Genomic DNA, 12,519 nt, shown 5'->3' with positions numbered 1-12,519 from the left:
ACTGGCTGCCGCATTGCCCTCCTTCTCTTCTGTATGCTGCTTTAATTCAATGAGTCAGCTGTGACTGGAGTGTCCTTTAATAGTTAATAGGGTGCTATAGGGGGTAGACCTGATGTTCACCGCCTGACCAGTCCATAATATTGGGCGGCTACATTCAAACGCTGAACCCAACCTAATCGTTCATCTTTAATAGGAGGTTTCTAATATTATAGATTTTTAAAGCTCATTAAAAACAAAAATGATCACCAAAAAAGTCAATTCTAAAATCTTGAAAATCTAGAAAACTAATGTTCGATTTGCAAGTCATTTGATGTCATAACAAAGGATAAAGACATCCTTAAAATGATGAAAAGATGACTAAAGTAAGTAGGTCCTGGCGCTACCCCAGATGTAGCAGTGATAAACTGGAACCCTGCGATAAAGCTAGCAAACACTGCAGCACCATACCCTTGGAACGCTGAACCAAGCTCACAGGGGTCCGGCGTTTTCACAAGAGGGCAGTCTGAGGAGGCGGTGACTGCCGCATGAAGCCAAGAAGTCACTGCCAGCCTATGGTGTGGGAGGGGCGGTCTGGGGGAGGGTTTCTGATAAAGCTAGCAGTGTAACACTGCTACATCTGGGGTAACGCTAGGAGCTGCTTACTTTGGAGCGGCTCCTGAAGCATTTTTTTACGGTGACGGGTCCTCTTTCAGAGGTTTTGCTCTTGTAAGCAGCTTTAGAATAGAATTTTCCTTATCTAATAAATCTTCCTTGTACCTGTAACGTCTATTATGCAATATTATAAGCCATATTGGTGTGTAATGCACCATTTTTCCTCTGGGGGAGCTGTAGGTAAGTGAACGCTTACATTTGGAGGATTGTGCAGAGGGACTTCACTTATCATTTTATTAGCACCAACAACCTACAATTCCTGGTGCATCAGGTACGGGCCTAACAACGTATATGGCCCCTTACCTGGATGGTCAGTGCAATATGGCTGCCACCCACTCAGGACCTGTTGGAAGCTTTTAACACAAGAGAACAAGACTCTGGCAATACACTAATGGCTCCACACCTGACTCAGCAGAGCCGGCTCTACAGCCCATTATTATTATTATTATTATCCAGGAGATGACAGAGTTATTACAGCACTTACTACCTGATTGTTACAGGGAATCTGTGTTGTGATGATGGGAAATCAATAGCCCATTATTAGATGCAGCCTCAGCTCCTTCCACTCACAATAAGTGTTAGCCTGGGAAATTCACATAACCAGCCACGTTACCAGAAATGGAGTCCACCTTACAGCATACAAGTCGATTTAAATATTCCTCATAGTACCAATGGACATTGTGCTTTTACCTAAAACTGAAAATGATCATGTCTGGAGATTATTATAACCAGCAGAATTCACACCCCAACGCAAAATAAGGAGCAAACCAGGACCTCCACGCTGCAGCCCCGCCTCCACCACGCTGCAGCCCCGCCTCCACCACGCTGCAGCCCCGCCTCCACCACGCTGCAAACAGTGGGAGCAACAGAGGGGTATCTAGTATATGAGGCTGGTTATCAGACTTCTAGTATGGCTGCATTTTTACATACCTTGTGAATGCTGAAATCCTTTTGCATTTTTACCATTTCAGTCAGTCTCTAAATACCCCTCTGTATTGTGCACCTCCTGCTACATCTGCACTTGGGTGTATAGATCTTCTTCTGCTGTGTTGTACTTACAACATTATGAATAAAGACCATTACATTACACATAATGCAGTGGGTGTAAGATACAACTGAGCTGATCTATCAGGATTGTAAATATGATACTTATCTGGCATTTTTAAGCAACCCAAGTGAATCCAAATCTTTTCTTATTCGATAATGATGACTAGTTAATGCCACAACATACAAATTAAGTTTTTTATTAAAAAAATCAATGGTTTAGAGGACTAGAGGGGTTATATACTAATTTTCAGGACAATTGGAGCAACAGCGTTTCGGACCGATTCAATTTATTGTTTATTATTATTTATTAACTGTTAACTAGGAAAATAATAGCGCATGATTGGTTGCTGAGACAGGGAGGTGCCTTCTGAGACTAGTAGTGCCTGCCTATGACACGGATAGGCTCAGCTTCTCTGGGACTCCACAGAAGCAATGAGAAGACTGGTGTCTTAATGGTGTTTATTTGATTAGTCATTCACACAAAATCATATATTGGGAAGGAAGGAAGGAAGGGGGGGGGGGCAAATATTTTTGTTTCAATAACAGAAGAAAAAAGTTAAAAAAAAAAAAAAGTCACACCAAAATATTCCTGTGCAAACTAAATATCCAATCTGTGCAGAATGTTATGTCATTCCAGGATCTAGAACTTAAAAACGTGTACTAAAAATAAAAAACAAAAAATGTTGGCAGTCTGCTCCATACGTGAGCCATGGGCTTCTGGCATCGGTACGGAGATTGGTTTGGTCCAGAGGTCATAAGGCAGTGCTCTGTCACACAGAATATACGACGGACTCCGCTTCTATGTGACCCGGGGCTCCTAGGACAGAATGATTCTCTATGGACAATAAATAATCCCTTATGTTTACAGAAGGGAGAGAGGGGGGTAGTACCATCCGCAAAATATCACCCCCAAAGAAATATTGCATATATTTCTATCTTCTATAAAGGAAAAAAAATTGCTAAGGCAAGTTTAGGTCTTGTTGAGTTTGAGAAGATGTAATGATTATGTTGTGCCAGCAGGTGGCGTGTGGAGTCCTGCATTGTGATTCCATTCTGCATGGAACCATTGTCTTCTCACAAGCTCCAGCTGAACAGTCCTATAGTTCATTGGCGTCTTCTTGTAAAGTCCGTCAGTAACACACAGGCGATTTAGGATGGCGAGCTGCCACCTTGTGCTTCAGGGGTCTGTTCTTGGCCACTGTTGGAGGCTGCTGCTTCTGCTTGTCCTTCTGGGGAAAAAATCAAATGGAAAGGGATCAACCTGTGAATAATGCTGAAGGTTTATGCATACATGCATGTCACAATTCATTACTTTTTCAGAATCTCTGCTTGCTGTCAGTGAATCTAATATGTCGCACAATTTTGAGCTTTTGCTACAATTCTATCCAATCACAAAAATCCTTTGCATGGGGTATTTTTAAAGGCATCTCTATGTGCTTTAAAGATGCCAAAACTCAAACCCACCCTGGTTTAACCCCAAAATGAGATTACAACATAATAATGTGCAAATTATATCATATGGATTCATATAGAATAGCCCCTACAGTCTTATTGTTATCCATAAGTATAATAGAGTAGTTATTTTATGGCTTGGGATGGTGAGGTAGTGTCAAAGTCAAATACAAAAACAAGAGATTAGAGATTTAGAGATGTTACTTTGCAATTTTTAAAGAATTTGTGCAGCTTCACATTTGTATTTTTACCATGGTGATGGTCCTGGTGATGTAGAAATAGTAAAAACCCCCTATGCTTACTCTGTCCTTCCCTGCGCTCCAGCGTGGCACCTTGTATCCTCTATCCGTGGCCTGTATTAGGCTGCAGCGGGTGCACACGTCCCCGAGGTGTCGCAGTCCAGCCATTCATATTACAATAGATGCCAGATGGGTGAGCAGTACTGGACTGCGGGCTAAGGTAAGTATGTTCTTTCTTGTTTTATACCATTTGGAGCCGACAGCAAAGATATATATGAACCCAGACCACCCATTTAAGGTTTAAAGACTTGAATTCATTGACTTGTGCATTCGGTTTTAGCTGTAGCATGTGGGGAAGTTTTATAAAATCTCATTGGCTATACTGGTACTGTAAAAAACCTATCCATGTGAACTTGGCTTTACATAGAAAATGAACCATAAAAGAATAAAGCCTCCCCGTAAGCCACTCACCTGCTCCTTGGATGGACAGGTCTCCCATGTTTTCGGACAGTTCCCTTACACCCGTAGAACTACCCTCCCCTTTGATGTCCGGTACTGCATTCCGTCTGCCGGTTCTGTCGCAGGTTATGAATTCAGTGTATGCAGACTCCACGTCCATAACGTCGCTCTCATATCAAATTCATGAGCTCTGGAAGGAGAATAAAAACAGGCCTTCATTTTTACAGATCTACTACAACTGTAAATGGAAGCGAGCAGTGACCCAGATGTGTGGCAGCTCTGATATCATGACGACACTGCAGGACAGTATCAGATGTGCTATGGGAATGTAGTGCTGAAAAGTGTCCAGCAGATGGCAGCAGTGGAGCTTGTATGCTGCCCCCTCACCTCCAGCATAGAAGTGATGGATGAGAAGATGAATTGTGCAAAAACTAATGGGGTAATTGATCTTAAAATCTGCTGATACTATTTACAGGGCAAAATGGATTTACTGCACAGAGCAGCCACCCCTAATGCTTTCAGCAGATACATTATGTATCACTGGTGACGGAGAACAAAAGGGAACATGTACACTTAATACACATCACATGAGCCCCCCCATAGGGTGCTGTGTACATGGCCCACTCACAATTTCCACTGCACTTAGCTTCCTATTGACGAGTATTCTGCACACGGTGTAGGCTTTATGTAATTGCTTATTATGATAAATTTCACTCGCAGAATAGAATTGGAAAGAACACATCTGATATTCCAACCATCTTTACAGGAACGTCACATTTGCCATCAATGGCTGCTTATTGCATTCATGATCTGTGGGATATTCTCGGAATGATCAGCCAGTCCAGAAAATACAATTGGCGCATCAGAAGGGCTTTGGGGAAGGGGGTGTTAACGCCCCACAAAGCACTTAATAAATTTCAGTTCAAAATCCTCAAATCGGACTGAAGCACATAGCTGGACTACAGGTGAATTCATCTGCCAGCAGGTACCATTAGTTTGAAAGGGTCAGTTTTAGGGATAGATTTCCTTTAACATAATTTGAGTCTTCTCATCCAACCACATCCTTGGTAACCTGATATGTACCATTTGCCCCTCAATTCCATCTTTCTAGCAACACAGACAATCTCACTAAGGTGTCAGCAGCTCGGTGGGGGACAGCCGCTGCGTCTCACTTCCGCTATGTAATCTGACAGAGAATACAATGTACAGATGCAGACTCCAACCAACAATTGGATAAGAAGATGTCCAGAAACAAGTTTCAGGCTCACATCCACAATGATACTACTCCATCACATGATTGCTGAGACTGTCCTCCTGAAACAGAATTGGTCTGACAGCCATTTACATGGTATGGCCCAGCCTTGGTAGATCTACAGGAAATACTCGGGGTGTTGGGGTTCAATAACAACAGATGTGCAGCTACCTACAACTACAGTGACACGTTTGACAACTACAGTTGAAGTGTCATGAAGCACATCAGAATGCATTCGAAGCCTGGGTTTTTGGATTTGATTTAAAAATCTGATCCAAAAACACGCACTTACTTATTTCACAAAATGTTGATGCTGGACCTGAGCTGTCTGTACACATGGATTATTACATGGGGCCACCCATTATATACTCAGGAGTTACACTCATAGGTTTCCTTCCTGAAGGTGACCACTTAATTCCTCCGTATTACGCTATGTGATCCTTATATAAAAGGCTAATACAGGCAGTCCCCGGGTTACATACAAGATAGGGACTGTAGGTTTGTTCTTAAGTTGAATTTGTATGTAAGTCGAAACTGTATATTTTATCATTGTAGTTCCCGACAATTTTTTTTTTTTGCCCCAGTGACAATTGGAGTTTCAAATTTTTTTGCTGTAATAGGACCAAGAATTATCAATAAAGCTTCATTGCAGACAATTTTAAGCTGATTATTGCAATCTGGGACTATTTTAAAGCATCCAGAGAGCTTCACCAGAGGTCACAGTGGGCAGAGGGGTCCGTCTGTAACTATGGGTTGTCTGTAAGTCGGGTGTCCTTAAGTAGGGGACCGCCTGTACTAATATTTGAAGCCGTGGAGATAAACAAGGTGAGGAATAAAACTTCCTCCAGCTGTAGCTGCAGGTGATCCAAGATGTCTTGGCGCTTTCTTCAAAGTTCAGCCACATCCTTGAATGACAAGGAGATTTATCATTAACGTGGGCTCCAGGCAGGCCGCCTGCAGGGCTAGTGCCATCACCAATGGCAGAGGGAATTGTGTATATAGGACTGCCCCTTGGCACAGCTGAAAACTGAATGCAAAATTTAGGAATTTAGCAGATCTGCACCAAGCCTGGAAGTGCACTGTGACCATACAGGGGAGGCCATCTTTCCAATGTTACTTCCTAACAGCCTTCTATTACACTCGGAGGCTGTTTATCTACATCTTCATCCTGATATACTCCACTCACTTCCAAAGCTGCAATGCAAACTACATTGAATGTGTCAAGTTTACTATCTACTTCAAGACAAAATAAGTTACAGCACATTCTGAATTCCGGTTTATCTGAGTAGAGAATGGTGAGCAATATAGTTGTAATCGAGGATTGGTTGTGAGACAGCAGAATATGCAACTTCAATGGCCTCCACATACATCACATATCATCTATTTTTCTAAGGTTCTCGATATGGTCATCAAACATCATGAAAACCAAACATCAGAGAATAATGAGGCCTATGAGGGACTAATCCTTGGCCCTTTGTATATGGGTCATTGTGGAGGATCAGGTGCCCCGACTCTCTATACAGGGAGAACAATTGGCCCATTAGACATCTGTAGTCGGGAGTAAATACCAGGTAGTGATTTGGAACAAGGCACTCTGTTACACAATGGTGATGGCTAACTTATACAGGCCCCATTCACACATTGCTTTTGAATTATGTTTTGAAACGCAATTCCAGCGCAGTGAGTAGGCACAACTCCGGATCGCGAATGTGTTCAGACCTAAATGTTTGCTTTTGGAAACCAGTCACACGTTATTCCAGTTAACAATACAAAACACGTATTGCCATTTCCCAAATGCAGGCGATTAGATCTGAATGCATCTATGTACAGGAATTAGGATGCGTTCACACAATGGATTTGTTTAATTAATGCCGGTCAAGCTCCTTCCTGATGCGCTAAAAAGCGCAATTCAAAAGCAACGTCTGAACGCAACCTAAGGCGCAGTTCCTATCTTGGTAATTTTCAGCATTTTGATCCAAAACCAGAAATGGTAGATTATACCTCTCTCTATATACAGGCAGTCCCCGGGTTACGTACAAGATAGGGTCTGGAGGTTTGTTCTTAAGTTGAATTTGTATGTAAGTCGAAACTGTATATTTTATAATGGAAGTTCTAGACAAAATTTTTTCTTTTGCCCCAGTGACAATTGGAGTTTCAAAATTTTTGGTGTAATTGGACCAAGAATTATCAATAAAGCTTCATTACAGACACCTTACAGCTGATCATTGCAGTCTGGGACTATAGTAAAGCATCCAGAGAGCTTCACCAGAGGTCACAGTGGGCAGAGGGGTCCGTCTGTAACTATGGGTTGTCTGTAAGTCGGGTGTCCTTAAGTAGGGGACCGCCTGTAGTCTGCACTCCTGGTTTGGGTTCACTATACTGACACATAAAACGGATGAAATGAGAGAGATGTGAGCTGGTCCTTATCTGGTGTGTACAGGCAGTCCCCGGGTTACATACAAGATAGGGTCTGGAGGTTTGTTCTTAAGTTGAATTTGTATGTAAGTCGAAACTGTATATTTTATAATTGAAGTTCTAGACAAAATTTTTTCTTTTGCCCCAGTGACAATTGGAGTTTCAAAATTTTTGCTGTAATTGGACCAAGAATTATCAATAAAGCTTCATTACAGACACCTTACAGCTGATCATTGCAGCCTGGAATTATAGTAAAGTTTCCAGAGAGCTTCACCAGAGGTCACAGTGGGCAGAGGGGTCCGTCTGTAACTATGGGTCGTCTGTAAGTCGGGTGTCCTTAAGTAGGGGACCGCCTGTAATACTCTCACTCTGGTGTCCAATGGCAGTGACAGAACATAAAATTGTCACTTATTATCTGGCTGTAGTTCAGTAATTGGATTACCTCACATTACAGCCGGCGGAGTCTGTACAGAGAGACAAGGGCCACCCATACTGTATGAACACCTCTCACCAAACTTATATTTATATAGTGAATTCTCTATTTTTCAGGGCCATTTTTATTTTTTGGACTTTTTTTTAGGCATGTAGACATGGTCAAGACAATCTCCTGCAGTTCAAACCGAGCATCAGTATGGGGAAGAAAGGTGATTTGAGTGCCTTTGAACGTGGCATGGTTGTTGGTGCCAGAAGGGCTGGTCTGAGTATTTCAGAAACTGCTAATCTACTGGGATTTTCACGCACAACCATCTCTAGGGTTTACAGAGAATGGTCCGAAAAAGAAAAAACATCCAGTGACGGCAGTTCTGTGGGCGGAAATGCCTTGTTGATGCCAGAGGTCAGAGGAGAATGGGCAGACTGGTTCGAGCTGATAGAAAGGCAACAGTGACTCAAATCGCCACCCGTTACAACCAATGTAGGCAGAAGAGCCTGATCGGCTGATCGGCTGTAGGCATGATCGGGGATCATGCAGGGAATTGTGTTGCGCGCACTGGCTTTCATGCGACACAAATCGGGTGCAGGCTCTACGTGGATCATGGCACAGTGCATCATCGTCGGGGAACGCACCTCGGGGATCGCGACCCGGACAGGTAAGTAAATGTGCCCCTATGTGTGCATTTATACAGGACGTAAAAAAATAGGATAATACGGAATCCAGTCACACTGATTATGAATTTGATTTTTTATTTTTTGCACACAGTTGTATTTAAGTGACGTTTCGGTCAATCACTGACCTTCTTCAGACACTGTGAGTAGTAAGGTGGAATAACATATCAGTATCTATGCATAATAGTGAGGAGGGTTACAAAAAAGGGGGGATATGTACAGTGGGCATATTTACAGTTTTACACAACAAGTAAGCATGATATATGTACAGAAAAGGTCAAGGTAGTTCCTATGACATAAGGCTATATGATGTATCAATTAGTATATTATATCAATTCATATAGTATTGGATGAACAGGGAGATTATAGAATTCAGTAGTAGCAGGCTTGACAGGGCAGTCAAGTAGTCATGGTACCTGTAAAGGAAGCATAAGAATATAAAAAACAGAGCTTACCAGTATGCAAGTTAAGAGAGGGTTTCAAAAGCTGCTATGCAGGCTAGGCGCTTAAGGGGAGAGCGGGGTCCGCTTGTATAGTAGAAGCGCTGCGGTGGTAAGTATAGTGGGGCTTTAAATAGGGTCATACGGCGCCCGAGCGCCAAAACACGTCACTTCCGGTCTGAACCGGAAGTGCGTCATAGCTTGCGTTCCACCCATTGCCGCGAGGTGGAACGCATGGGCTATTGAACGCTGATTGGAGTAGGAGTAATGGGGGAGTGTTTGTAATACATATTGATGTAAATAGATGTGTTTAAAGGGTGAGGATGTTGGCGCAATAGTAGAATACAGGAGGGATGTAATGAAAAAGTAAATACAGGGATCCATAGGCTAAAGAATAAAAGCCTATATATTGGGTAAATGTATGTATCTTGGGTAAATAAGAATGCAATAAGTGGTCTGTAGTGTGTTCTATGTTAACATGGAAATAACAGCAGTATTAGTAATGGGGGACAAATACATAGCAATGACACAGATTAGACATATATCTACTATGTTGCATATACAATACCATAGCGTTGACGATATGTATTTTTTCAGCGTCTCTGTAACAAAAATAGAATTGTTCATGTTACTAACAATATCAACAGAAGCTTTGGATGTTATAGTCCCTATTCATTCCTTTGGGTGACAGCGTTTGTAGTGTGTGGATCCAAAATGACTCTCTTTTTTTCAGAATTGATACTCGGTCCCCACCGCGTCTCGGGGTCCCTATTTGTTCGATAACCTGGAATTTTAATTGGTTAATAGAGTGGTTTTTTTCAAGGAAATGGGCTGGTATTGGGAGTAAAGTGTTCTTTAATCTGATGGTAGATTTATGTTTTGAAATTCTGTCTTTGATGGGTAGTGTGGTCTCACCCACATAAGCGAGGCCACAAGGGCATTTGATCATGTAGATCACAAAGTCGGAATTGCATGTGAAAAAATCATGTATGGGATAATTTTTGCCGTTAAGGGGGTGTGAGAAAGTCTCGCCTTTTTGTTTTTTTTTCCAACTTACATTTTATTGAATAGTTTAAAGTTTCACAAAAATAACAGATAGTACAACAGGATAGTTATAGTCATGAAAAGTGTACATTGTATTCACAATAAGTTCTTGTAGAACCTGCACAATAGGTAGCAGAACATATACATCATGTAGACAATGTATTGGTCCAGCAAATAACTTGTCGTTATCAAGGACAAGAATGAACAAGGACCATCGAGAGGTCCATTTTCTGTTAAGCTTCTATTTTCATATTATTACTCTGAAACTTCACATCTAAATATCAGCATTTAGGAATTAAAGAAAAATAAACATAAACATTCCCGGAGGAAGAACAGTGTATACGGAAGAAAAGAAACTACCCATGGATCTCCTATGTGTCTCCATAGTAATGAGGTTTATGTCACTAAGGAAGGCCGTCTTCTATAGCGTCCCAAGAGGCCCAGATCGTACAGAATTGGTCCGTCTTTTCATGTAGAGAGGCGGTCATATATTCCAGTGTTCTCATGTGCCGCACACGTGTACATAAATCTGATAAAGTAGGGGGAGTCGACTTCTTCCAGAATAATGGAACTAGAGTTTTTGCTGCACTCAAGATATGTAGAAATAACCTAGTTCGGGGCTTCCCTAGTCCTAATGGAGGCAGTCCCAAGAGAAACGCTACCGGATCTTTTTCTAATGTAGTGTCTAGGGTTTTCTGTAGTAGCATGTGTACCTCAGACCAGAAAGTTTGGATAGATGGACAGTCCCAGAAGATGTGAAATAAAGATGCCCCAGGTCCATCGCACCTCCAGCATATGTCAGGAATAAGTGGGTTAAGTCTGTGGAGTAGCATTGGTGTATGGTACCATTGCATCAGGATTTTATACTGATTCTCTTTATAAATGGCTGACAGAGCTCCTCTGGGTGCATTCTCCCAAACTATCTTCCATACTGACTCCGGTAATGTTTTACCTAACCATTCCTCCCATTTAAGCATATATGAGTGTCTAACTGGTTCTGGGTTTGTTTGTGTCATAAGTAGAACGTATATATCTGAGATCAGACCCTTTGATGTGGAATTATTTAGACTAATCCGTTCAAACGCTGTGAGGGGTGGTATAGTCTCGCCTTTTTGTACATTGTTGCATTGTGCACAAGAGAGGCATGGGAAGGTGCCTTTTTTCTGGGTTCTCAGGAATAGTTGTTTTTGTAATTTAGTTCCTGAGCCTATGTCAGCTTTCACTAGTCTGTCTCTTAGGTTATCAGGACGTTTGAAGCAGGGTAGAAATGGTTCATTGAATTCTGGAATATTTGGGTGTCCTTTATGGAGTATGGGCCAGTGTTTCCGTATGATTTTATGGACTTTGAAGGAAAAGGGGTGGTAAGTGTGGACAAAGGGTATACGACTTTGGGCGGGCCTTTTGGGTCTCGAGGGCGTATTTCTGTATTTTGTGAGTGTATTGGAGGGATACCCTCTTTCTGAGAATTCAGATTGAACGTGGACTCCCTGCACAATTTTCTCCATGATCTCAACTCAATTTGGCCAGAGTTACAATTTACACTCCACAGCGACAGTGAAAAAATAAACTTCTTAGACACTATGATCATAAAAGAGACAGATGGGACCCTATGGTCAGATCTCTATACCAAACCAACCGATCGCAACAATCTTCTTCACTTCACTAGCTGTCATCCCAAATCTACCAAAAACTCACTTCCCACCTCCCAGTACAAAAGACTCGAAAGGATTATCAGCAAACCGGATATCCTAAACACCAGATTAGAGGAGAGACAGACTAGTGAAAGCTGACATAGGCTCAGGAACTAAATTACAAAAACAACTATTCCTGAGAACCCAGAAAAAAGGCACCTTCCCATGCCTCTCTTGTGCACAATGCAACAATGTACAAAAAGGCGAGACTTTCTCACACCCCCTTAACGGCAAAAATTATCCCATACATGATTTTTTCACATGCAATTCCGACTTTGTGATCTACATGATCAAATGCCCTTGTGGCCTCGCTTATGTGGGTGAGACCACACTACCCATCAAAGACAGAATTTCAAAACATAAATCTACCATCAGATTAAAGAACACTTTACTTCCAATACCAGCCCATTTCCTTGAAAAAAACCACTCTATTAACCAATTAAAATTCCAGGTTATCGAACAAATAGGGACCCCGAGACGCGGTGGGGACCGAGTATCAATTCTGAAAAAAAGAGAGTCATTTTGGATCCACACACTACAAACGCTGTCACCCAAAGGAATGAATAGGGACTATAACATCCAAAGCTTCTGTTGATATTGTTAGTAACATGAACAATTCTATTTTTGTTACAGAGACGCTGAAAAAATACATATCGTCAACGCTATGGTATTGTATATGCAACATAGTAGATATATGTCTAATCTGTGTCATTGCTATGTATTTG

At 41.8% G+C, this 12,519-nt stretch overlaps 1 protein-coding gene across 6 annotated transcripts in view; it reads right to left on the bottom strand.

The window, feature by feature from the left end:
- Positions 1-2,140: 2,140 nt before the first annotated feature.
- Positions 2,141-12,519, bottom strand: part of PKIG (cAMP-dependent protein kinase inhibitor gamma) — a 77,515-nt gene continuing 67,136 nt past the window's right edge. For 5 of the 6 annotated variants that reach the window (XM_072111054.1, XM_072111058.1, XM_072111055.1 and 2 more), the window contains 2 exons: positions 3,861-4,038; positions 2,141-2,927 (listed from right to left, as the gene is read on the bottom strand). In XM_072111054.1, the coding sequence (XP_071967155.1) occupies positions 2,848-2,927; positions 3,861-4,008 (228 nt within the window). In that variant the 5' untranslated portion in view covers positions 4,009-4,038 and the 3' untranslated portion in view covers positions 2,141-2,847. Of the gene's footprint in view, positions 2,928-3,860; positions 4,039-9,627; positions 9,662-12,519 lie in introns of all 6 variants that reach the window. The other variant, XM_072111056.1, reaches the window with a different exon arrangement.

The sequence above is a fragment of the Engystomops pustulosus genome, chromosome 6 (genome assembly GCF_040894005.1).
Source record: "Engystomops pustulosus chromosome 6, aEngPut4.maternal, whole genome shotgun sequence".
In the NCBI taxonomy this organism is placed as follows: domain Eukaryota; kingdom Metazoa; phylum Chordata; class Amphibia; order Anura; family Leptodactylidae; genus Engystomops; species Engystomops pustulosus.
This window is presented reverse-complemented; position numbering and strand designations above follow the sequence as displayed.